The following is a 25,824-nucleotide window of genomic DNA, read 5'->3' as shown; positions in this document are numbered from 1 at the left end:
CACCTGTGTAGCACTTTGACATTTTCAAACTTCTTTTACCAATATTATCTCATTTGCTCCTCATAACAACCCCTGTGGGAGTGGTGTTGTCATTATCCTCATTTTATAATTGAAGAACCTGAGGCAGACAGCAACAAACTGACTTGCTCAGGATCCCATGGCTAGTAAGGGTTTGAGGCTGGATTTGAACTCAATTTTAACTGACTCTATTCACTGCATCACTTAGCGGCTTTGAAGGTAGTGAGATATCTTGGTACAGTACAGAACAGGAGATGTCTGAGAAACAGAGAGATGTGAACTGATGCAAAACGCCTGCACAGAAATCATCAGAATGCTATCCGAAATGATAACATTTCCTTTTGGAACACGTTGTCCATCTCTGGTAAAATCTGTTCTGTACCCACCACCTCTCCTTCGCAGTTGGCTCTCTGCTGAGCAGGTCTCTGATTCGTTTCAAGGATGTCTTCCTTTGTTTGTGATTATCACATCAGTTGCTCTTGTCCTTCACTTTGCAGACAGTCCCACAGGCCTTTAGGACTTTTTGTGAATCTTTCAGATCAGCCATTTCCTACAGTGTAATATGGACATCGCACATTATTATTTGTTCAGCCATTTTGGGCATCCCCTTTATTTTCAAGGAAAGGTCTTATAGACAAATTATTTCGAGCAGCACTTTTTGTACTAGCGAGATAACTGAAAACAAAGGGGTTGTTATCTTTTTTTCCCCATAGAGTGGGTCCAGCATGAAAAATGAATTCCTGCTTGCTTCTAGCTAGGGAAGCTTAGTTGGAGGAGGTTCCCAGGTCCTACTACTTCTTTGCCCCACATTTCTGGAAAGGCCTGGCAGAGTGGCCCCACAATGACTTGGGGAAAGTCATTTTATACCAGGGAGGGCTTAGATTTCTCTTGTGTTGCTGACTTTGGGGGCAGTAGCACAATCCTACTGGCAATGTCTTTAATGTCCTGTTGACACTCGCATTCATTTGCTGACTTGTACCCAATAGCTTGGTGCTTGTTTTCCCATATATATCTCCTTTTGGTCCTGTGATATCATTGGTGTAGAGACACTCAATTAAGGAACTCTCTTTATCAAGATAGATTAGCATCTGCTCTGTCTTTTAACAGTCTTAGCTAGTTGTGAGCACTGAGAGAGGTTAAATGACTGGCTCTGGGCCGTCTATTCTGGCCAGCATGGGAAAATGTAGGAGGAGGAAGGGGAGAAGAAGGGAAGGCTCAGTCCCAGAACTTCATGCTTAGTCTGGTTCCTTAAACACTTGACCGCCTTGCCTTTCTTCTGAATAAAGTTCAGGCTATTTCTTCTTAATTACAGACATTACACTTGCCCACGTTGAAACTTCTGTGCCCCTTGGGAGATTATCATGCATTTTATTGCCATGATCTTTGTATTTCATAGAAGTGCCGGAGACTTAGAAATCCAACAGTCCAACTTTGTCATTTTATTTTTTAAATTTTTTTAAGCCTTATATTTTCAAAACCTATGCATGGGTAATTTTTCAACACTGACCCTTGCAAAAACCTGTTCCAAAATTTCCCCTCCTTCCCCCCCACCCCTCCCCTAGATGGAAAGTAATCCAATATATGTTAAACATGTTAAAATATATGTTAAATCCAATATATGTAGACATACTAATACAATGAACTTGCTGCACAAGAAAATCAGATCAAAAAGGAAAAAAAAATGAGAAAGCAAACAAAATGCAAAGAAACAGCAACAAAAAGAATGAGAATGCTATGTTGTGTTCCACATTCGTTTCCCACAGTTCCCTCTCTCTGGGTGCAGACGTCTCTACATTACAAGATCATTGGAACTGGCGTCATCTCATTGTCATCTCTTTCCAAGAGCCACATCCATCAGAATGGATCTTTGTATAATCCTCTTGTTGCCATATACAATGTGTCCTGGTTCTGCTCATTTCACTCAGCATCAGTTCCTCTAAGTCTCTCCAGGCCTCTCTAAAACCATCCTGTTGGTCATTTCTTACAGAACAGTAATATTCCATAACATTCATTAACCACAACTTATTCAGCCATTCTCCAGCTGATGGGCATCCACTAAGTTTCAGTGTTCTGCCACTACAGAAAGGGCTGCCACAAACAGTTTTGCACATGAGGGTCCCTTTCCCTCCTTTAAGATCTCTTTGGGATATAAGCCCAGGAGTTTGATAACTTTTTGAGCATAGTTCCAAACCACTCTCCAGAATGGTTGGGTCCATTCACAGTTCCACCAACTGTGTCCCAGTTTCCCCACATCCCGTCCAACATTTGTCATCTTTTCCTGTCATTTTGGCTAGGCTGAGAGGTGTGTCAGTTCTGTCATTTTAAAGAGGGAGAAAGTGAGGCCTCAAATCATTGAGCTAGAGTAACTGAAGCTGGGGCTCTGGCCATTGAAGATTTCCCTCGTTCCTTGTGTCCTCACCACAGATCATCTAGATCATCCTTGACATATTCAATTAGACCAGCAGGCACCTCTCTCCCACGGGCTCCACGCTTGGTATTTCTTCATTGAGAGAAGGGCCTATCCCATTTCCATCTCTAACCCAATTCTCCAACACTGCCTTCCCAGTTGCCTGTTCATCGATTTTTAACAGTTTTTGGTACAAACCTTGCGTGACAAACGGTCTCTCTGCTGCCAATCACGGGGGACCGGATGTTGTCTCCCTGATGGCAACGTAAATCCATTGAGGGCAGGGGCTTCTTTTTTTGTTGTTGTTCTGGTGTCCCTAGGCTCAGCACAGTGCCTCAAACATACTAAGCATTTAATAAACACCTATGGCTTGCCCGCTTGACAGTAGAAGAGGAAAGATATTGACACAGATCGGACACAGCAAGCATTCTAGAGGATCTGCCAGACGGGAAGTCTGCTAACCTGTGTTCTGCCTACTTCAGGGGTTGTTGTGAGGTGCTGAAGTCCAAGGGACCCAACCCCAAACAAACAAACAAACAAAAAAACCCAGATCCCAAACCCAGAGAGATCTGCCCCTCTGACTGCTTAGACTCGGGTACGATGGGCCGATGTAGCACTAGAGAAATTCAGGGCAAGGATTGATCAGCGAAGGATCCGAAGGAAAAGCTTGCATCCCAGCCCAGTCGAGTAGGATCTCAGTAAGTGGGCACTGGGTAGGTGGGGGTGGGAGGAGCCGAGCCAAGCGTTTGTTGAGAGAGAAAGGTAGGAGAGCTAGCTAAGAACAAGCGGCGGCTGCTGTTGCTCGAGCAAGGGGGGAGCGGCTCCCCTTGCTCTGCTGTATTAAGGTCTGCCAAACGTTCCCCCTCCGACCGCCTTGCGGGGGGGGGGGGGGGAGTCCAAATGTCATCTCCCCCATTTTGTGGATGAGAAGGGCTGCGTTTCTATCGAGTTAAATGGATTCCTCTCCATCCAACCGCTGAGTCTGGAGAGCAGTCTGCAACAAAGTTTCCAGGCTCGGGCCCAGGCCCCCCGGCCCCCCATCGAGTGGAGTCGGCTCGTTTGGCAGGATTCTGACTAAGGGAATAGTTGCTGAGGAAGCGTGGCGAGCAGCGGCCTAGCGCCACGTTACAAACACCTGAAAACACATTGTGCTAAGTGGCTTGGGGAGGGAGTAAGAGGGATAGCGGAGCTTGGTTCTTTGGGGGGGTTCCCCTCCCCCCCAGAATGGGGATCCTAGCTACCCATGTCGTTGGTAAGAATCTTCTGGACCAACCGATTTCTATACTTGCTCTTTTCCCTTTTTGGGAAGGGGGGGGGCCGTGGAGGGGAGATGGTTGGGAAGAATTCATTGGTACAGAAACTGCGTGGATGCGATTTAGCGGCTCCCATTCTTGCCCGGGGACCGCGGAAGGGTTAAGCGCCTAGTGAGCGCGACCGGTGGACATCGAGGCAGGATTCGAAGCCGGTCCTCAGACTGGTCTGGCATCCTTCACGGCCAGCCGTCTCTCATTGCCATTTTCCTCAGCGATGCTAATCGGCCCCCGTTCTAGAACGGCTTCTACCGCTCTGGTGGTTTTCAACTTCCCCCCCCCCCCCCCCCCCCCCCGGCATCCCTAGGATGGGCGGGATCTTCCGGGTTGGCGCAGCCCACGAGGCAGCGTAGAGCCGAGCTTGAGCCCCGGGGCGTTCTGGCCCTCCCTCCCCTTCGGCGGTAATCTCATAAAGAGTACCCGGTTTGGTTTTCGGACCGGATGGGGCCCGCGGAAGCTCGGTCTTGTTCCCGTGGCAGGTCCTTCTGCCTCAAGCCCAGCGCCGCGCTTGGAGACTTTCTCCAAAAAGCTGCCGGGAATTGGGTCAATCCTTCTCTGCTCTCGGGGTTGTTGGGTGTAGTATTTAGTGGCGAGATCGCAGCTGGGGCCGCCCGAGCTCGTAAAAAGCGCTAAGCGGGAGTGAGCCGTGGCCCTCTGGTGGACGGGCCGCCCTAGGAGGGAGAAACCGTCGAGGATAAGATAGCTCGACGGCTTGGCCCTCTCGGAGCCCGGCACCCTCTCCCCTCCTCCCCCCCTCCCCCCGCGCAAGTGTCCTGGTTCCCGAGGCCAGGCCGGGATGGCACAGGCCTGGGAGAAACCGGCACGAGGGTGGCCCGGGATGCTCAGCCGCCCAGAAATCCGCCCACGCCCCCGAGAAGGGCACCCCACGTCCCCTCACGAACTCCCCCTAATTCTCCTCTGCCGGGGATTCCAAATGGAAAGGATGACTAAACCCGGCAGCGTGGAGGAGTTTGGGGAGAGGGTGTGCGTCGACCGCGCCGTCGGCCGTCGGCCCCGACGGCCCCGCCCCAGTACGAGCCAAGGTCGGATGTCGGCGAGAAGTCGCCTCCTTAGTTGAGGGGGGCAGAGAACGCGGAGCAGGCGGTTAAAAGGCACGAGCGCTCCTCTGCCCCGTGGCCACGGGCAAACGGCTTAATCGTTGCGCGTGCCGTTTGTTCCCCTGTTTAGCGGGGAAAACCATGTGTTCCACCTGCTTGGGGAAGAGCTGGTGGTGAGGAGGCTTGGGCGGACGGGGGGAGGAGACGCCGGAAAGGACCTTTCAAAGCCGACCTCGGCGAGTTGGCCAGCGGGGGGAGGGAGGTCAACACAGGGGTCAAAACTCGGGGGCTTCGGACTCCAGAAATCCAGGAAGCGCAGGCCCGAGGAATGCGGGGCAGCAGCGGTGGGAAGTAGCGTGCCCTCCAGATGCTTCCCCTCCTCCGGGAGGAGGGAGCAGGTCCACTGACCCAATCTTTGCGAATGGGCGGCCCGATTGGAGGAGGGAGGGGCGGGGTCCCGGAAGGCCGCCCCCAGCGGCCCAGAGCGGAGCTGAACCTGCGGGGAAGGAGGCAGGCCTGAGGAGGGAGTCAATTCCAGGCAGCCCGGCAACCAGTGCGAGACATGGAGGTAAGAGGCATTAACCTGTAGCTACGGCTGGACGGTAAAAACGAGTGGGCAGCTGAAACTGGGCTCCTAGCCCTTCCGCGTCTTGTCAGGGGGACTGCTCCCTTAGCGTGCGCGGCTTTTATCCCTTACGTCGGAGGTGAAAAAAAGCGAAGGCCGAACGGCTCCTTCCCCACATCCCCTCCGGAGCCCCTAGTCAGCGGCCTTAAAGACGCCCGCCTTTCCAATTTCCTACATTACTGCTACAGAGCTTTTGACGAGTATTTTGACCTCGCTCCCTTTTCGGTCTCGGTGTCCTTGATTACATCCTTTTGTCACTCAAGGAGTAGAGATTACCGTTGCTAACCCTGCAACTTACTGAGAGCCAAGATGCACTTTTCCCAACACCTTTGGGTCTTTTGACATCAATGCTCCATAAGGCATCATCAGGAAAATGTGGGAGCTAAGCAAAATGGAGTTTCGAAGCAGGCAGAAGTTTGGGATCAATAACAGTTCCACGTGATATCCCAAGGGGAGTCCAGCCTCTCCTCTCTCCTCCCCCTCCTCTTTCTCCTTCCCTCTTCGTGTGTATGTATGTGTGTGTGTGTATATGTGTGAGTATGTATGTGCATGTCTGCCTCCCCCCTCCCTCTCTCCACTGCCCTCCTTCCCTCCCTCCCTCCCTCTCCACTTCCTTGTTTTCTTCTTCCCCCTCCCTGTCTCTGCTTCATTTCCCTCTGCCTCCAAGCCAGTTGTCCCTTTTCCTCTCCCTCCCCCTCCCTCTATCTCCCTCCCCCTACCTCTCCCTCTCTCCCCTTCCCTCTTCCTGTCTCTTTCTCTGCGTGCCTTGTCTCCCTCTCTCTGCGCCCCTTGTCTCCCTCTCTCTGCACCCCTTGTCTCCTTCTCTGCACCCCTTGTCTCCCTCTCTCTGCGCCCCTTGTCTCCCTCTCTCTGCGCCCCTTGTCTCCCTCTCTCTGCGCCCCTTGTCTCCCTCTCCCTCCACGTGCTTTGTCTCCCTCTCTGCGCCCCTTGTCTCCCTCCCTCTGTGCCTTGTCTCCCTCTCCCTCCACGCCCCTTGTCTCCCTCTCCCTCCACGCCCCTTGTCTCCCTCTCTCTGCGGCCCTTGTCTCCCTCTCCCTCCACGCGCCTTGTCTCCCTCTCTGTGTGCCTTGTTTCCCTCCCTCTGTGCCTTGTCTCCCTCTCCCTCTGTGCCTTGTCTCCCTCTCCCTCTCCCTCCATGCCCCTTGTCTCCCTCCCTCTGTGCCTTGTCTCCCTCTCCCTCCACGCCCCTTGTCTCCCTCTCCCTCCACGCCCCTTGTCTCCCTCTCTCTGCGCCCCTTGTCTCCCTCTCTGCACATCTTGTCTCCCTCTCTGCACGTCTTGTCTCCCTCTCCCTCCACGCCCCTTGTCTCCCTCTCCCTCCACGCCCCTTGTCTCACTCTCTGTGCTCCTTGTGTCCCTCCCTCTGTGCCTTGTCTCCCTCTCCCTCCACGCCCCTTGTCTCCCTCTCTGCGCCCCTTGTCTCCCTCTCTCTGCGGCCCTTGTCTCCCTCTCCCTCCAAGCCCCTTGTCTCCCTCTCTCTGCGCCCCTTGTCTCCCTCTCTGCACATCTTGTCTCCCTCTCTGCACGTCTTGTCTCCCTCTCCCTCCACGCCCCTTGTCTCCCTCTCCTTCCACGCCCCTTGTCTCCCTCTCCCTCCACGCCCCTTGTCTCACTCTCTGTGCGCCTTGTTTCCCTCCCTCTGTGCCTTGTCTCCCTCTCCCTCTGTGCCTTGTCTCCCTCTCCCTCTCCCTCCACGCCCCTTGTCTCCCTCCCTCTGTGCCTTGTCTCCCTCTCCCTCCACGCCCCTTGTCTCCCTCTCCCTCCACGCCCCTTGTCTCCCTCTCTCTGCGCCCCTTGTCTCCCTCTCTGCACATCTTGTCTCCCTCTCTGCACGTCTTGTCTCCCTCTCCCTCCACGCCCCTTGTCTCCCTCTCCCTCCACGCCCCTTGTCTCACTCTCTGTGCTCCTTGTGTCCCTCCCTCTGTGCCTTGTCTCCCTCTCCCTCCACGCCCCTTGTCTCCCTCTCTGCGCCCCTTGTCTCCCTCTCTCTGCGGCCCTTGTCTCCCTCTCCCTCCAAGCCCCTTGTCTCCCTCTCTCTGCGCCCCTTGTCTCCCTCTCTGCACATCTTGTCTCCCTCTCTGCACGTCTTGTCTCCCTCTCCCTCCACGCCCCTTGTCTCCCTCTCCTTCCACGCCCCTTGTCTCCCTCTCCCTCCACGCCCCTTGTCTCACTCTCTGTGCGCCTTGTGTCCCTCCCTCTGTGCCTTGTCTCCCTCTCCCTCCACGCCCCTTGTCTCCCTCTCTGCGCCCCTTGTCTCCCTCTCTCTGCGGCCCTTGTCTCCCTCTCCCTCCATGCCCCTTGTCTCCCTCCCTCTGTGCCTTGTCTCCCTCTCCCTCCACGCCCCTTGTCTCCCTCTCCCTCCACGCCCCTTGTCTCCCTCTCCCTCCACGCCCCTTGTCTCCCTCTCTGTGCCCCTTGTCTCCCTCTCCCTCCACGCCCCTTGTCTCCCTCTCTGTGTGCCTTGTGTCCCTCCCTCTGTGCCTTGTCTCCCTCTCCCTCCACGCCCCTTGTCTCCCTCTCTGCGCCCCTTGTCTCCCTCTCTCTGCGGCCCTTGTCTCCCTCTCCCTCCATGCCCCTTGTCTCCCTCCCTCTGTGCCTTGTCTCCCTCTCCCTCCACGCCCCTTGTCTCCCTCTCCCTCCACGCCCCTTGTCTCCCTCTCTGCGCCCCTTGTCTCCCTCTCTCTGCGGCCCTTGTCTCCCTCTCCCTCCACGTGCTTTGTCTCCCTCTCTGCGCCCCTTGTCTCCCTCCCTCTGTGCCTTGTCTCCCTCTCCCTCCACGCCCCTTGTCTCCCTCTCCCTCCACTCCCCTTGTCTCCCTCCCTCTGTGCCTTGTCTCCCTCTCCCTCCACGCCCCTTGTCTCCCTCTCCCTCCACGCCCCTTGTCTCCCTCTCCCTCCACGCCCCTTGTCTCCCTCTCTCTGCGGCCCTTGTCTCCCTCTCCCTCCACGCGCCTTGTCTCCCTCTCTGTGTGCCTTGTTTCCCTCCCTCTGTGCCTTGTCTCCCTCTCCCTCTCCCTCCACGCCCCTTGTCTCCCTCCCTCTGTGCCTTGTCTCCCTCTCCCTCCACGCCCCTTGTCTCCCTCTCCCTCCACGCCCCTTGTCTCCCTCTCTCTGCGCCCCTTGTCTCCCTCTCTGCACATCTTGTCTCCCTCTCTGCACGTCTTGTCTCCCTCTCCCTCCACGCCCCTTGTCTCCCTCTCCCTCCACGCCCCTTGTCTCACTCTCTGTGCGCCTTGTGTCCCTCCCTCTGTGCCTTGTCTCCCTCTCCCTCCACGCCCCTTGTCTCCCTCTCTGCGCCCCTTGTCTCCCTCTCTCTGCGGCCCTTGTCTCCCTCTCCCTCCAAGCCCCTTGTCTCCCTCTCTCTGCGCCCCTTGTCTCCCTCTCTGCACATCTTGTCTCCCTCTCTGCACGTCTTGTCTCCCTCTCCCTCCACGCCCCTTGTCTCCCTCTCCTTCCACGCCCCTTGTCTCCCTCTCCCTCCACGCCCCTTGTCTCACTCTCTGTGCGCCTTGTGTCCCTCCCTCTGTGCCTTGTCTCCCTCTCCCTCCACGCCCCTTGTCTCCCTCTCTGCGCCCCTTGTCTCCCTCTCTCTGCGGCCCTTGTCTCCCTCTCCCTCCATGCCCCTTGTCTCCCTCCCTCTGTGCCTTGTCTCCCTCTCCCTCCACGCCCCTTGTCTCCCTCTCCCTCCACGCCCCTTGTCTCCCTCTCTGTGCCCCTTGTCTCCCTCTCCCTCCACGCCCCTTGTCTCCCTCTCTGTGTGCCTTGTGTCCCTCCCTCTGTGCCTTGTCTCCCTCTCCCTCCACGCCCCTTGTCTCCCTCTCTGCGCCCCTTGTCTCCCTCTCTCTGCGGCCCTTGTCTCCCTCTCCCTCCATGCCCCTTGTCTCCCTCCCTCTGTGCCTTGTCTCCCTCTCCCTCCACGCCCCTTGTCTCCCTCTCCCTCCACGCCCCTTGTCTCCCTCTCTGCGCCCCTTGTCTCCCTCTCTCTGCGGCCCTTGTCTCCCTCTCCCTCCATGCCCCTTGTCTCCCTCCCTCTGTGCCTTGTCTCCCTCTCCCTCCACGCCCCTTGTCTCCCTCTCCCTCCACGTCCCTTGTCTCCCTCTCCCTCCACGCCCCTTGTCTCCCTCTCTGCGCCCCTTGTCTCCCTCTCTCTGCGGCCCTTGTCTCCCTCTCCCTCCATGCCCCTTGTCTCCCTCCCTCTGTGCCTTGTCTCCCTCTCCCTCCACGCCCCTTGTCTCCCTCTCCCTCCACGCCCCTTGTCTCCCTCTCCCTCCACGCCCCTTGTCTCCCTCTCTGTGCCCCTTGTCTCCCTCTCCCTCCACGCCCCTTGTCTCCCTCTCTGTGTGCCTTGTGTCCCTCCCTCTGTGCCTTGTCTCCCTCTCCCTCCACGCCCCTTGTCTCCCTCTCTGCGCCCCTTGTCTCCCTCTCTCTGCGGCCCTTGTCTCCCTCTCCCTCCATGCCCCTTGTCTCCCTCCCTCTGTGCCTTGTCTCCCTCTCCCTCCACGCCCCTTGTCTCCCTCTCCCTCCACGCCCCTTGTCTCCCTCTCTGCGCCCCTTGTCTCCCTCTCTCTGCGGCCCTTGTCTCCCTCTCCCTCCATGCCCCTTGTCTCCCTCCCTCTGTGCCTTGTCTCCCTCTCCCTCCACGCCCCTTGTCTCCCTCTCCCTCCACGCCCCTTGTCTCCCTCTCTGTGTGCCTTGTGTCCCTCCCTCTGTGCCTTGTCTCCCTCTCCCTCCACGCCCCTTGTCTCCCTCTCTGCGCCCCTTGTCTCCCTCTCTCTGCGGCCCTTGTCTCCCTCTCCCTCCATGCCCCTTGTCTCCCTCCCTCTGTGCCTTGTCTCCCTCTCCCTCCACGCCCCTTGTCTCCCTCTCCCTCCACGCCCCTTGTCTCCCTCTCTGCGCCCCTTGTCTCCCTCTCTCTGCGGCCCTTGTCTCCCTCTCCCTCCATGCCCCTTGTCTCCCTCCCTCTGTGCCTTGTCTCCCTCTCCCTCCACGCCCCTTGTCTCCCTCTCCCTCCACGCCCCTTGTCTCCCTCTCCCTCCACGCCCCTTGTCTCCCTCTCTGTGCCCCTTGTCTCCCTCTCCCTCCACGCCCCTTGTCTCCCTCTCTGTGTGCCTTGTGTCCCTCCCTCTGTGCCTTGTCTCCCTCTCCCTCCACGCCCCTTGTCTCCCTCTCTGCGCCCCTTGTCTCCCTCTCTCTGCGGCCCTTGTCTCCCTCTCCCTCCATGCCCCTTGTCTCCCTCCCTCTGTGCCTTGTCTCCCTCTCCCTCCACGCCCCTTGTCTCCCTCTCCCTCCACGCCCCTTGTCTCCCTCTCTGCGCCCCTTGTCTCCCTCTCTCTGCGGCCCTTGTCTCCCTCTCCCTCCATGCCCCTTGTCTCCCTCCCTCTGTGCCTTGTCTCCCTCTCCCTCCACGCCCCTTGTCTCCCTCTCCCTCCACGCCCCTTGTCTCCCTCTCTGCGCCCCTTGTCTCCCTCTCTCTGCGGCCCTTGTCTCCCTCTCCCTCCATGCCCCTTGTCTCCCTCCCTCTGTGCCTTGTCTCCCTCTCCCTCCACGCCCCTTGTCTCCCTCTCCCTCCACGCCCCTTGTCTCCCTCTCCCTCCACGCCCCTTGTCTCCCTCTCTGTGCCCCTTGTCTCCCTCTCCCTCCACGCCCCTTGTCTCCCTCTCTGTGTGCCTTGTGTCCCTCCCTCTGTGCCTTGTCTCCCTCTCCACGCCCCTTGTCTCCCTCTCTGCGCCCCTTGTCTCCCTCCCTCTGTGCCTTGTCTCCCTCTCCCTCCACGCCCCTTGTCTCCCTCTCCCTCCACGCCCCTTGTCTCCCTCTCCCTCCACGCCCCTTGTCTCCCTCTCTGTGAGCCTTGTGTCCCTCCCTCTGTGCCTTGTCTCCCTCTCCCTCCACGCCCCTTGTCTCCCTCTCTGCGCCCCTTGTCTCCCTCTCTGTGCCCCTTGTCTCCCTCTCTGCGCCCCTTGTCTCCCTCTCTCTGCGGCCCTTGTCTCCCTCTCCCTCCACGCCCCTTGTCTCCCTCTCTGTGTGCCTTGTTTCCCTCCCTCTGTGCCTTGTTTCCCTCTCCCTCCACGCCCCTTGTCTCCCTCTCTGCGCCCCTTGTCTCCCTCTCTCTGCGGCCCTTGTCTCCCTCTCCCTCCACGCCCCTTGTCTCCCTCTCCCTCCACGCCCCTTGTCTCCCTCTCTGTGTGCCTTGTGTCCCTCCCTCTGTGCCTTGTCTCCCTCTCCACGCCCCTTGTCTCCCTCTCTGCACATCTTGTCTCCCTCTCTGCACGTCTTGTCTCCCTCTCCCTCCACGCCCCTTGTCTCCCTCTCCCTCCACGCCCCTTGTCTCACTCTCTGTGCGCCTTGTGTCCCTCCCTCTGTGCCTTGTCTCCCTCTCCCTCCACGCCCCTTGTCTCCCTCTCTGCGCCCCTTGTCTCCCTCTCTCTGCGGCCCTTGTCTCCCTCTCCCTCCAAGCCCCTTGTCTCCCTCTCTCTGCGCCCCTTGTCTCCCTCTCTGCACATCTTGTCTCCCTCTCTGCACGTCTTGTCTCCCTCTCCCTCCACGCCCCTTGTCTCCCTCTCCTTCCACGCCCCTTGTCTCCCTCTCCCTCCACGCCCCTTGTCTCACTCTCTGTGCGCCTTGTGTCCCTCCCTCTGTGCCTTGTCTCCCTCTCCCTCCACGCCCCTTGTCTCCCTCTCTGCGCCCCTTGTCTCCCTCTCTCTGCGGCCCTTGTCTCCCTCTCCCTCCATGCCCCTTGTCTCCCTCCCTCTGTGCCTTGTCTCCCTCTCCCTCCACGCCCCTTGTCTCCCTCTCCCTCCACGCCCCTTGTCTCCCTCTCCCTCCACGCCCCTTGTCTCCCTCTCTGTGCCCCTTGTCTCCCTCTCCCTCCACGCCCCTTGTCTCCCTCTCTGTGTGCCTTGTGTCCCTCCCTCTGTGCCTTGTCTCCCTCTCCCTCCACGCCCCTTGTCTCCCTCTCTGCGCCCCTTGTCTCCCTCTCTCTGCGGCCCTTGTCTCCCTCTCCCTCCATGCCCCTTGTCTCCCTCCCTCTGTGCCTTGTCTCCCTCTCCCTCCACGCCCCTTGTCTCCCTCTCCCTCCACGCCCCTTGTCTCCCTCTCTGCGCCCCTTGTCTCCCTCTCTCTGCGGCCCTTGTCTCCCTCTCCCTCCATGCCCCTTGTCTCCCTCCCTCTGTGCCTTGTCTCCCTCTCCCTCCACGCCCCTTGTCTCCCTCTCCCTCCACGCCCCTTGTCTCCCTCTCCCTCCACGCCCCTTGTCTCCCTCTCTGCGCCCCTTGTCTCCCTCTCTCTGCGGCCCTTGTCTCCCTCTCCCTCCATGCCCCTTGTCTCCCTCCCTCTGTGCCTTGTCTCCCTCTCCCTCCACGCCCCTTGTCTCCCTCTCCCTCCACGCCCCTTGTCTCCCTCTCCCTCCACGCCCCTTGTCTCCCTCTCTGTGCCCCTTGTCTCCCTCTCCCTCCACGCCCCTTGTCTCCCTCTCTGTGTGCCTTGTGTCCCTCCCTCTGTGCCTTGTCTCCCTCTCCCTCCACGCCCCTTGTCTCCCTCTCTGCGCCCCTTGTCTCCCTCTCTCTGCGGCCCTTGTCTCCCTCTCCCTCCATGCCCCTTGTCTCCCTCCCTCTGTGCCTTGTCTCCCTCTCCCTCCACGCCCCTTGTCTCCCTCTCCCTCCACGCCCCTTGTCTCCCTCTCTGCGCCCCTTGTCTCCCTCTCTCTGCGGCCCTTGTCTCCCTCTCCCTCCATGCCCCTTGTCTCCCTCCCTCTGTGCCTTGTCTCCCTCTCCCTCCACGCCCCTTGTCTCCCTCTCCCTCCACGCCCCTTGTCTCCCTCTCTGTGTGCCTTGTGTCCCTCCCTCTGTGCCTTGTCTCCCTCTCCCTCCACGCCCCTTGTCTCCCTCTCTGCGCCCCTTGTCTCCCTCTCTCTGCGGCCCTTGTCTCCCTCTCCCTCCATGCCCCTTGTCTCCCTCCCTCTGTGCCTTGTCTCCCTCTCCCTCCACGCCCCTTGTCTCCCTCTCCCTCCACGCCCCTTGTCTCCCTCTCTGCGCCCCTTGTCTCCCTCTCTCTGCGGCCCTTGTCTCCCTCTCCCTCCATGCCCCTTGTCTCCCTCCCTCTGTGCCTTGTCTCCCTCTCCCTCCACGCCCCTTGTCTCCCTCTCCCTCCACGCCCCTTGTCTCCCTCTCCCTCCACGCCCCTTGTCTCCCTCTCTGTGCCCCTTGTCTCCCTCTCCCTCCACGCCCCTTGTCTCCCTCTCTGTGTGCCTTGTGTCCCTCCCTCTGTGCCTTGTCTCCCTCTCCCTCCACGCCCCTTGTCTCCCTCTCTGCGCCCCTTGTCTCCCTCTCTCTGCGGCCCTTGTCTCCCTCTCCCTCCATGCCCCTTGTCTCCCTCCCTCTGTGCCTTGTCTCCCTCTCCCTCCACGCCCCTTGTCTCCCTCTCCCTCCACGCCCCTTGTCTCCCTCTCTGCGCCCCTTGTCTCCCTCTCTCTGCGGCCCTTGTCTCCCTCTCCCTCCATGCCCCTTGTCTCCCTCCCTCTGTGCCTTGTCTCCCTCTCCCTCCACGCCCCTTGTCTCCCTCTCCCTCCACGCCCCTTGTCTCCCTCTCCCTCCACGCCCCTTGTCTCCCTCTCTGTGCCCCTTGTCTCCCTCTCCCTCCACGCCCCTTGTCTCCCTCTCTGTGTGCCTTGTGTCCCTCCCTCTGTGCCTTGTCTCCCTCTCCCTCCACGCCCCTTGTCTCCCTCTCTGCGCCCCTTGTCTCCCTCTCTCTGCGGCCCTTGTCTCCCTCTCCCTCCATGCCCCTTGTCTCCCTCCCTCTGTGCCTTGTCTCCCTCTCCCTCCACGCCCCTTGTCTCCCTCTCCCTCCACGCCCCTTGTCTCCCTCTCTGCGCCCCTTGTCTCCCTCTCTCTGCGGCCCTTGTCTCCCTCTCCCTCCATGCCCCTTGTCTCCCTCCCTCTGTGCCTTGTCTCCCTCTCCCTCCACGCCCCTTGTCTCCCTCTCCCTCCACGCCCCTTGTCTCCCTCTCTGCGCCCCTTGTCTCCCTCTCTCTGCGGCCCTTGTCTCCCTCTCCCTCCATGCCCCTTGTCTCCCTCCCTCTGTGCCTTGTCTCCCTCTCCCTCCACGCCCCTTGTCTCCCTCTCCCTCCACGCCCCTTGTCTCCCTCTCCCTCCACGCCCCTTGTCTCCCTCTCTGCGCCCCTTGTCTCCCTCTCTCTGCGGCCCTTGTCTCCCTCTCCCTCCATGCCCCTTGTCTCCCTCCCTCTGTGCCTTGTCTCCCTCTCCCTCCACGCCCCTTGTCTCCCTCTCCCTCCACGCCCCTTGTCTCCCTCTCCCTCCACGCCCCTTGTCTCCCTCTCTGTGCCCCTTGTCTCCCTCTCCCTCCACGCCCCTTGTCTCCCTCTCTGTGTGCCTTGTTTCCCTCCCTCTGTGCCTTGTTTCCCTCTCCCTCCACGCCCCTTGTCTCCCTCTCCCTCCACGCGCCTTGTCTCCCTCTCCCTCCAAGCCCCTTGTCTCCCTCTCTGTGCCCCTTGTCTCCCTCTCCCTCCACGCCCCTTGTCTCCCTCTCTCTGCGCCCCTTGTCTCCCTCTCTGCACGTCTTGTCTCCCTCTCTGAACGTCTTGTCTCCCTCTCCCTCCACGCCCCTTTGTCTCCCTCTCTGTGCCCCTTGTCTCCCTCTCTGTGCGCCTTGTCTCCCTCTCTGTGCGCCTTGTCTCCCTCTCTGTGCCCCTTGTCTCCCTCTCTGTGTGCCTTGTTTCCCTCCCTCTGTGCCTTGTTTCCCTCTCCCTCCACGCCCCTTGTCTCCCTCTCTGTGAGCCTTGTGTCCCTCCCTCTGTGCCTTGTCTCCCTCTCCCTCCACGCCCCTTGTCTCCCTCTCTGCGCCCCTTGTCTCCCTCCCTCTGTGCCCCTTGTCTCCCTCTCCCTCCACGCCCCTTGTCTCCCTCTCTCTGCGCCCCTTGTCTCCCTCTCTGCACGTCTTGTCTCCCTCTCTGAACGTCTTGTCTCCCTCTCCCTCCACGCCCCTTTGTCTCCCTCTCTGTGCCCCTTGTCTCCCTCTCTGTGCGCCTTGTCTCCCTCTCTGTGCTCCTTGTCTCCCTCTCTGTGCCCCTTGTCTCCCTCTCTGTGCGCCTTGTCTCCCTCTCTGTGCTCCTTGTCTCCCTCTCTGTGCTCCTTGTCTCCCTCTCTGTGCCCCTTGTCTCCCTCTCTGTGTGCCTTGTCTCCCTCTCTATGCGCCTTGTCTCCCTCTCTGTGCGCCTTGTCTCCCTCTCTGTGCCCCTTGTCTCCCTCTCTCTGCGCCCCTTGTCTCCCTCTCTCTGCGCCCCTTGTATCCCTCTCTCTGCGCCCCTGGTCTCCCTCTCTGTGCCCCTGGTCTCCCTCTCTGTGCCCCTTGTCTCCCTCTCTGTGCCCCTTGTCTCCCTCTCTGTGCGCCTTGTCTCCCTCTCTGTGCCCCTTGTCTCCCTCTCTGTGCCCCTTGTCTCCCTCTCTGTGCCCCTTGTCTCCCTCTCTCTGCGCCCCTTGTATCCCTCTCTCTGCGCCCCTGGTCTCCCTCTCTGCGCCCCTGGTCTCCCTCTCTCTGTGTCCTTGTCTCCCTCTCCCTCCCTCTATCTCTCTCTGCGTGTGTCTCTGTGAGTGTGTCCATGTGCGTGTTTCTGTGCATGTGTGTGTATCTGTGTGTTTTTTGTGCCCCCCCGCCCCCCCTCTCCTCTCCCTGTCTCCTTTCCCCACTCCCACACTCCCCCTCTCCCAGTGGATGTGCCCATCTCCCCTCTCCCTGTGGGCGGATCCCATCCCCCCTCCCTCTCTTTCCCTGTGGGCGGATCCCATCCCCCCCCCTTTTCCCTCCCAGTGGCCGGGTCCCATCCCCCTCCTTCTTCCAGTGGCCGGGTCCTATCCCCCCTCCTTTTCCCTCCCAGTGGGCGGGTCCCATCCCCCTTCCCTCTCTTTCCCAGTGGGCGGATCCTATCCCTCCTCCCTCTCTTTTCCAGTGGGTGGGTCCCATCCCCCCTCTTTCCCAGTGGGCGGGTCTCGTCCCCCCTTCCCTCTCTTTCCCAGTGGGTAAGTCCCATCCCTCTCCCTCTCCCAGTGGGTGGGTCCCTTCCCTCCTCCCTTTCTTTCTCTGTCCTCCCTCCTTCTCAGTGGGCGTGTCCTGAGGTTGTGTCTGTTCCCCCTTCCCATGGTCCTGACCATTGTTCCCGCCCCCTTCTTTGTGTGCCCGTCCACCCCCCCCTTTTCCATTCTGCACTCATGTCCAAGATATATTTCCCATCATACTAACTCGGCCACCTGGACACATGTCCGACTTAGTCATGACTCAGACCATGTGCATATGTGCATCCTTCAGCCATTTGTTTGAGATCCATTACAATTTAAAATTGATGGCAAATTTGGTTCCCACCCTCAACTAAATCAAATTGCTATTTCCAACTTTCTAACCCTCAGAATTCTTCTGAAAACTACCAGACTGCAAGTTTCAAAACTGTAAAAACGGAAAGAAAGTAACCTGGAATTTGAGGAGTGTCTAGCTTGCTCCCCTTAAAAGTATTGGGAGGAAGCAAAGTTCTCTGCTGGGTTTTCAGCATATCTTACCATTTATTGTCTTTGCAAATATTAGTGGGTACCTTTCTTGCTCACAAAATGTGGTGCACCAGAAAACATTTGGACAAAGCATACTCACATGAGTGCCAAAAATATGTTCCAATTTTGGAGTATAGTAGCCTATTTTTCTTGCTTTTCACAGAAAATGTAACTACTGTTTTTTCTGTTGATGGAGCAATATGTGTGTGTGTGTGTGTGTGTGTGTGTGTGTGTGTATATATATATATATATATATATATATATATATATATTTTTTTTTTTTTTTTTTTTTTTTTTTTTAAATAAGAGTATATAAATACACATTGTAGGGAGGTAGGGTTGGAAAATGGGAGGAGGTATACATCTGCTTTATTGCCAGGGGTAAAAATAGTGAGATTAATGCAGTTGGCTATCTGAATCAAGAGACAGTAATTAACTATGGCAAGAAACTTGTTTTGTGCACTTATTTTTCTAGAAGTTGCACATTTTCCTTCCTCCTGTAGGTCTCAGCCCTTAAGTGCAAGGGAAAGCATTATGTTACTGTAATTTCCCCCCACCCCCATCATGCCTAGGACAGTGTGGTCTGTCTGAGTCCATTTTGGTAACTAGGAGTTGGTGAATGAAGAGAGGAGGTAAACATGACCCAGGAAGCCTGAGCATTGATGTGCTCATCCCATCTCCATCACCTCCCTTCTTTTCTAGGTTATGGCTCCTGCAGGGTGTTTAAAGCTACCATCTTGGTCAGATCACTTTTGATTCTAAATTTTTTCAGTCATATAGAATTAAAATGCAATCCATCAGCTCAGTCCTGTTAAAATGTACATCAGCCATTAAGATAAACTGAAGCCAGACTGTTCCAGGCTGGGTTTCCAGGGATTTCCCATTTCTTTCCTTCTTGAAATACCTGCTTCCAGCCTACTGAGGCAGCAGTACAGACAATAGCTAGTGTTGTACCACAGGGTCACCATCCTATTCTAGCCTTCAGACCCGAGTCTGAACAATTAAAGGCTAGACTTTAAATATAAATTTGCCCTGCAGAAGGGAAACTTAATAGGAACATCTTAGCACATCCTGCCCTTAACCCACCTCATAAGAGCTTCTGGGATAGTAGTGCTAACATGCAGATCATCCCCTGAACCATATCCAAGGCCATTCAGAAATCAAGTACGAGTAGATTATTTACCTGAGGTTATGAGATCCTCCCACTGGTTTGTCTCCCTCTATTCCGGATGTTGTGTAGGTTGGAGTGCTTAATGGCACCCTGCAGGTTCCACATTCTGGAAAGTGAGATGCAAACAGAAGTCGACCTTTGTCTCTCTGTTTTGATCCTTTCCTGTTAATGGAGTCCCATTTCTATTCCCCAGTAATCTAGTCTGAAACTGACCAATAGGAATTTTAGCAGGTTCCTTTTCAAATGTTGGATGCTTCTTGTACACAGATGCATTACTAGAGAGTAGAGCTCATCCAAGTATCGGAATATTGACCAGAATATCTCATATATTTCCTTCAGGTAAAAATATGTCATCTCCAGCCCCAGCCTTTATCTTTCTTCTTCAAATCAGTGTAGAGGTCAGATTTCTAAGCTTAAAATAATCAAGACGTAGTACTTTTGCTCTTTTTTTTTTTTTTTCTTTCTCATGGTTTTTCCCCCTTTGGTCTGATTTTTGTTACACAACTTGACAAATATGGGAATATATTTAAAAGAATTTCACATGTTTAATCTACTTCAGATTGCTTGCTATCTTGGGGAGGGGGGAGATGAGGAAGGGAGGGAGAAAACTTTGGAGCATAACAATGTTTTCTGAAGATGAATGTTGAAAACCAATTTTTGCATGTATTTGGAAAATAAAATACTTTTGAAGATTAAAAGAAAGAAAGAAATGATAAATATAATTAGAATAAAATTAGAATGATTATCTGTAGCTGGATTATCCACAGATGTTGGTATCCAACTCTGTGGGATCAGGGCATGAGGCCTGTTTTTCATGAGAATTAATTTCTGGCAGCATACCATCACTGAGTATTGGACTAAGAAGTATGACAATGTTGCTAGGAGGATTCACTAGCACTTGAGCCTCTGAATGTAAGTTGTATATAATGTATATATATAATGTAGATGTATATATAAATGTATATAATGTAGAATTGAAGGACGTGTTTAGAAAGTAGCTGTCATATCTGCAACTAGAGTAAAAACTAAGTGAACAAATTCTTGTTAGTTGACCAGATTTTTTCATGAAATTACTATAGCATTGGACTTCACTGAGTTAGCTTTCTCATTCAGTAAAGCACAAGAACCTATAGAGAAAAGAAAAATAAGTATTCATTGGGATTATAAAACCAGGAGGTAGTTTTTCCTAAACCTCAAATCCAGCAAACTAAGCTCTTTACACATACTAAACCCAAATGGTGTGGTGGAAGACATGAATGTAGCATGTCTGGGCACTTGTTGGAGTGACAGGGATACCCAATCCACTAGATGGCAACTACCATCTCTAAGGAGTTTGTCGGGTTTTTTTTTGGCTGAGGTGGTTGGGGTTAAGTGACTTGCCCAGGGTCACACAGCTAGGAAGTGTCCGAGGCCACATTTGAACTCAGGTCCTTCTGACTTCAAGGCTGGTGCTCTGTCCACTGCACCACCTAGCTGCCCCTCTATGGAGTTTGTCAGGGAATAATGGTACAATAAGTGGAAAGAGAACCAATTTAGTAGGGGGAAATTCTTAAACTTGAGTTCCAAAGAATCATCATTGCAAATAAGAGATGGAAAAGGCTTTGTTAGGTCATTTCAGTCATCTCTGAATCTTGGTGACCCCATTTGGGATTTCTTGGCAGAAATTCTTTGGAAGGGCAAATTTATGAGATTAAAGTCTAGGCTGGATTTGTTCAGATTTTGGTCTGTTAAGGCTAGAATAGGATGTTGACGTTGTGGTACTACACTAGCTATAAATATTGTCATTTCCTTCTCTGGCTCCTTTTACACATGAGGAAATGGAGGCAAACAGGGTAAAGGGACTTGCCAGGAATCACTCAGCAGGTGTCTGAGACTGGATTTGAACTTGGGAAATTGGAGTCTTCCTGACTGCAAACCTTGTACTCTTGTCTACTGTACTACCTAGGTGCCCTGGGGCAGATTCAGCTAAACAGTAATTTATGTGCAAAAGTGTGATAACAAAGTAAAATAGTTAATGTGTTGTGAGTTGTAGTGAGAGAAACCTGTTGTCCATTGTGAAGGAAGTGATGGTCCTGTGTGATCAGGCCACTTTTAGACCCTTAGGTTCATTTGTAGGCGTCCAGTTTAAGGGAAGGTTGATAAACTGGAGGGTACATGTAGAAGGAAGACCCTCAGGATAATGCAGATCATGATGTGTGATTGTGAAGGAATTGGGACTACTTAATCTGGAGAAGAAAAAATGTAAGGGGACACACCTAGATTTGAAGCATTGTCTTATGGACAAGGGATTAGACTAGTCTAGTTTGTTTCCGGAGGGCAGAATGCAGTAGGACTGGCAAATGCAGATTTAGACTGGCTGTCTGGAAAAGCACACCAACCATTAGAGCTCTCCCACATTGCAGTGGGCACTTTTGCAGGGACTACCTTTTTGGGGATTTGCTGAATGATCCCTTGTTGGGGAATTCAAATAGGGGATTCTTAAGGCCTAGGTTTAACCAGACGGTTGCTGAAGCCTTGGCTGACTCAACATTTGAAAACTCTGGGATATGCCTTAGTTTTCCTAAGTGGCTGTACCAGAATGGTCTTGGAGAAGGAAATTTTTAGACTGAGAGGATTACGGGCTAGCCAATAGAATGAAGCTATTATTCCAAAGAAATTAGAACTCTGTGTAAACCATGTGCCAGGTGTTAACATCTGGTTGAGTGCTTTTCTGTTACTCAGGGTCGCTATTACAGGCATAGCCTAAGCTGTTATCACAATTCCTTCAGCAAGGACATAAGCTTCTTCAGGCTCAGCTGTGGCCATATGTTTCTTCTCAAATAAGAAAAAAAAAAAATCCAAAGCACAGTGGCATGCTGACCTCCAGAAGCCAAGCTTATGATCTTGGTGCGATACCGTGCAATCGCTGGGTAACTGAGCCTTGGCAGCAGTTGAGAGTTGTTATAGATATCCCTGTGCTGTTCTCAGGCTGGTATGAGCTGTCAGGGATGCAGCTGGGCCCTATCCCCATTGTTCTAGAAAACCTTGGAGTGCATAGGTCAGGGCTCCAAAGGCCCAGCTCTTGGGGACCCATTCAAAATTGGGGACAGAATTTAAGAGGAACAATAGAGTCTTGGGGCTTTTCTATCTTCTCTCCTTTTACCCAAAATGGGCCAAAGATATTGTTGTTCTTCCCCCTGTCTTCCAGTTAATGGCTGTTTTTCCTAGTTAGAAGTGGACCCAAACCATGTAATAAATATGCTATCCAGGAAGGGGAGAGGCAGTAGTTCCAGCTAAGATCCCTTGGCACAAAGGCATTGCTAAAGACATTCAATTGCTTGTCATGATGTCCTCAGCAAGAACATTGAATGCCTGGGAAGACCAGTGGTCTAGAATCGGGAACTTGTTGGCAGTTTAGGGATGAACATTGAGGTAAGAGTCTGTAAGCTTCTGTGTTTCCCAGAGAAAAAGAGGTAAGGGTCTTAATTGTTCTGCAAGGCAATATCCCAGAGCTCTCCACTCAAAAAGTAGAACTGAAAGGCACCTTAGAGAACAACTAATCCAACCCCTCTATTTTATAAATGAGATCCTGAAAGGTAGTACCGTGGCCAAGGTCACAACATGAAATAAGTTGCAAAACAGCCATTGGAACCCTACCCGAAATGATGTGTTCTTTGCACTCCACTGCTTCCTTCCAAACCTCTTGAGCCAAAAGAGATATTGTCACAAGAAAGGCCAATTCCGATAGAGAATGGTAATACTGTCATTTACTTAGTATTTGAAGTTTCCCCAAATTGTTTTGTATACTTTATTTTATCTTTTTAACAACCCTGTGAAGTACATTTCAGACACGGAAAGTGCCAATGAGAGACATGGAGTGCTTTGTCCCAAGTCCCAGCCAGCCACTTTCAGAGCAAGGGTTGAGCCATACACTTCTTGACTTCCCATCCAAAGCCTGGTCCTGGAGAGTTCAATACTTCTCACCTACTATGGAATCTTATTGGCAGAAATGGTGCGTGAACTAACGGGATAACTGCCAACTGAAAAACTGTGGGAAATGGGACTCAGATTCTCTCCCAGCTTAAATTATTCCCTGATTGTAAAGGAGACACATTTGGCAGCTGGATTTCTTCTTGCAGGCCTTCCAGATACCCCAGTGCCTCGGGGTACTGTTTCAGGATACCAAATAGTACCCAAGAGAGATAAAGCGTTTTGATGAAATTTTATGCAGTCACTCATTCACTCACTCACTTGCTTGTTCCTTTACTTGAGATGGGAGTATGAATTGGTACCCACTGTTTTAAAATGCCTAATCTCATTATGCTTCTGGACTTAGTAGCTACAAAGAATTGAAAAACATAGCTTTCAGGAAGAATGCTAATAAACATGGATTTAGTAAGAGAATTTTAGCTCAATTTGCCTGGTTTTAACTACCCATTTTAAGGTTTTATTGCCCTGGTGTTTTTTCAGTTATACCCATAGTGGGTGGTTTTAAGTTTCTTACATTGTTTTACTATAGATTTATGGGTATGTTTTCCCATTGTGGATACCATCCTTGCCCAGAAGCCTCATCGACCAGTGAAGGAAATATATATTTTTTTAAGTCTAAAAAGGGGAGGGAAGACGAGGACTATATTGTCCAACTTGGTCACAAAATTCAAGGACATCGATGTGCACTGGTTTAGACACCTAAAATCACATTTGTGTTGGCCAGCACAGATGAAAAAAGCCTTCTTGTGACTGACATAATAGTTCTAGAACAGAGAATTACATTACCTTTTTTTCCTTTGATCCCACTTCGTTTCTATACATGGATACCATATGGAGTAGGTAGATGGTATAGTAGTGCTGCTGGTCCAGGAGTCAAGAGGACTGGACCCATTAGCCATGTGACTTTGTGTTGTTGTTATGACTTGTTCAAACTCCCATGATTGTGATGAGGATAAAATGAGATGATACTTGAAAAGTGCTTAGCGTAGATGTTACATAAATAATATCATCATGTTACGTGGGGATGGAGGGAGAAAGGGGTGATTATAAACATATTCAATCAATTTAATTCCTTTAGTGCATAAATTAATAAATAAGCATTTATTAAATGTCTACTATGTGCCAGCCTTAGGTGTATGAGGACAAAACAGCCTCTGCTGTCAAGGAGGTTTATGTTTTTTCTAAGGCAAAACAATATGCTCCTATATAAACAGTACAAAGTAAAATTTGTACTTGGGGGAAGGAGGCCCTGCAGCTGGAAGGAATGATTTCGTGGGGAGCTGCCTCTCATACAAGTAGATGATCTCTTCAAAAGTATAGGTTTGTGGCCCAACTATGCCTTTGAGTACTTTGAGGCTATATGGCCTTAGGAACATGGCTTCCTCAATGTGGTGTCCAACCACAGCTAACATGACAGACTGTGATCCCCGTGAGCTGGTGATGAGATCTCTACTGTGAGGGTTTAGACTTCAGGAATGGGGGAGGGAGGGAGAATGCTCCAAATCAGCAATTGATTTAGTTTTTTGTTGATTGTCTAGACTTAAAGTATGAAAATCTTAATAATGTGATTAAACTTAAACATATATTCCAAGTACATTCTTTCCAGCTTTTAACTATTTACCAGCATATCCCTGGGTTCACAGAACATGCTGGGCCTTCCTCTAGATCTCTTGACATTACAAGAAAACTAAAAACAAAGCTGGGCGACTGGTGAACCTCTTACTTTGGTTTCTAGCTTGGCTTGCATCTCCTGTACCGATGTGAAATTCTCTGTGGTTATTCACACACTCTTGTGTCTCCGTTGCCCTTTGAGAAAACCACAAATAACTCTTGAGAAATGCCGGCATTATCCAGAGAGAGAGAGAACTATGGAGACAGGATGTAATCAAAGTATAGTATTTTCATCTTTTTTTTTCTATCTTGTGACTTCCCCCCCCCCCCCCCCGATCTGATTTTTTCTTGCACAACATGACAAATATAAGAAATAGGATTTTTTTTCAGGTTACTTTTTTATTTTCTAAAACACTGCCATATGCCCAGCAGAACATCAAGGTAATTCAAAATATATAACAATTTGGAAATGTGTCTTAAAGAATGGCATCTGGGGGACTAAAAATAAATAACAATAAATTGAATATATGATAAAGGATATAAACTTCTATATCATATTGCTTGCTGTCTTGGGGAAGGGAGAGGGACATAAGAGAAGGAAGGGGGAAATTTTAGGACACAGTTTTGTAAAAATGAAATTTTGAAAACTTTGTGTATTTGGAAAAATAAAATGCTATTAGAAAATCAAGAAATAGTGGTATTCCATAATTAGCAGCCCTGTAGCATTACTAAGCCACTAAATATGTGTATGTAGTACATTGGGCCCAAAGACAAAAAGACATGAATTTGGCTTCCCTTTTACTCTCACTAGCTGTGTGATTCTGGGCAATTGGCCTCAGTTGCCTTACCTGTAAAATGAGTGCATTAGCTTAATGGCCTCTAAGTCTCTTGTATAGGTGAATTTAGGATCCTATGTGTATTAAAAGACAGACCCCTGTTTCAGGAAGAAGCATAGAATCATTAAAAGTACTGGCATAATAAGTGCCGCACAGCCTGCTTTCTTCTTGTTCACTTCTGGTCTTAGTTCACTTTTCATCTTCAGTCATCTATCCCGTTGCATATCTTAGTATAGTCTAACATCTTGGTATTCTTCATCTCCTTGGTTCTTAAGTGAAGCTTCCTGAAGTGATTATGGATGTCATTTAGGAGGTTCTCCAGAGACATTTGATATAATCAACATATGGTCACCTAAAAAACAAGAGTATCTGGTGGCTCCTGTGTGTGTCTGTAAGAAATCCTTCTGCCTTCTGACCCTTTGCAGGATAACCTCCGTGACAGGATGAAACACTTTAGACCAACTTACTCCTGGTTTTTTGCCTCACTTGACACTGACAATCAAAGAACCTTTGAACAAAGGAAGTTCTTTTGTCATTGCCTTCTAGGATCCTAGGTATGATTTGAACCTCAGTGTGGCAGACATTTTATCAGAGAAGTTTAATTAGGGCAGCATTCAACTTAAGCAAATCAAAAGTTTTAAAAAGTCAAATGATAAGAAACGCAGTAGAATCTTTTATTTGTGATGCCTTTCATTCGGTTGTGTGCCCATAAATGTATGAGCTTCTCCAGTGCTTAGCACAGAATCTAGCACATAATAATAGTATATAATAAATGTATAATTGAGACTTCTCATTTGAAGATTCACTCTATGTATGGAAATAGGCAAATATATATTGTAGGGGTAGAAAGGTAAACAGAATAGAAAGATGAGTAATTATTGATACTGTCAACTAACATTTTTGGGGTAGTAAAAAAAAAGAGTTGGGATTTTTCCAGTGTTTGGTATTCATTTTGTATATATCTCAGGAACCAAACCCTCATTTCCCTAACAACTGCACCATATCTAACCTCCTCTGTACATACTTGTTAATTCAGCTCTTTTTTTCTTTTTCTTTCTTTTTTTTAACACAACTGTGTACAGGATAACTGGAATTTACCGTTCCATAATGACTTTGCAAGAAGTCCTCCTTCACCACAAATGGAGTTTTCTCCAAGAAACTTTAGGTAAGCCATCTCTTAATGGAAAATTAAAGATTGGAACCTTTAAGGAAGATAGATATGTTATCGACAAAGCTTTGGCAAAGTTTCTTAT

The 25,824-nt window shown here is 52.4% G+C and overlaps 1 protein-coding gene across 1 annotated transcript in view; it reads left to right on the top strand.

The window, feature by feature from the left end:
* Positions 1-25,824, top strand: part of ZNF711 (zinc finger protein 711) — a 111,186-nt gene that overhangs the window by 19,224 nt on the left and 66,138 nt on the right. The window contains exon 5 of the mRNA XM_074277901.1: positions 25,654-25,736. Coding sequence (XP_074134002.1) covers positions 25,654-25,736 — 83 coding nt within the window. The remainder of the gene's footprint in view (positions 1-25,653; positions 25,737-25,824) is intronic.

This window comes from Sminthopsis crassicaudata, chromosome X (genome assembly GCF_048593235.1).
Source record: "Sminthopsis crassicaudata isolate SCR6 chromosome X, ASM4859323v1, whole genome shotgun sequence".
Lineage (NCBI taxonomy): Eukaryota > Metazoa > Chordata > Mammalia > Dasyuromorphia > Dasyuridae > Sminthopsis > Sminthopsis crassicaudata.
The sequence above is the reverse complement of the archived record's forward strand: the minus strand, read 5'-3'. Positions and strand labels throughout refer to the sequence as shown.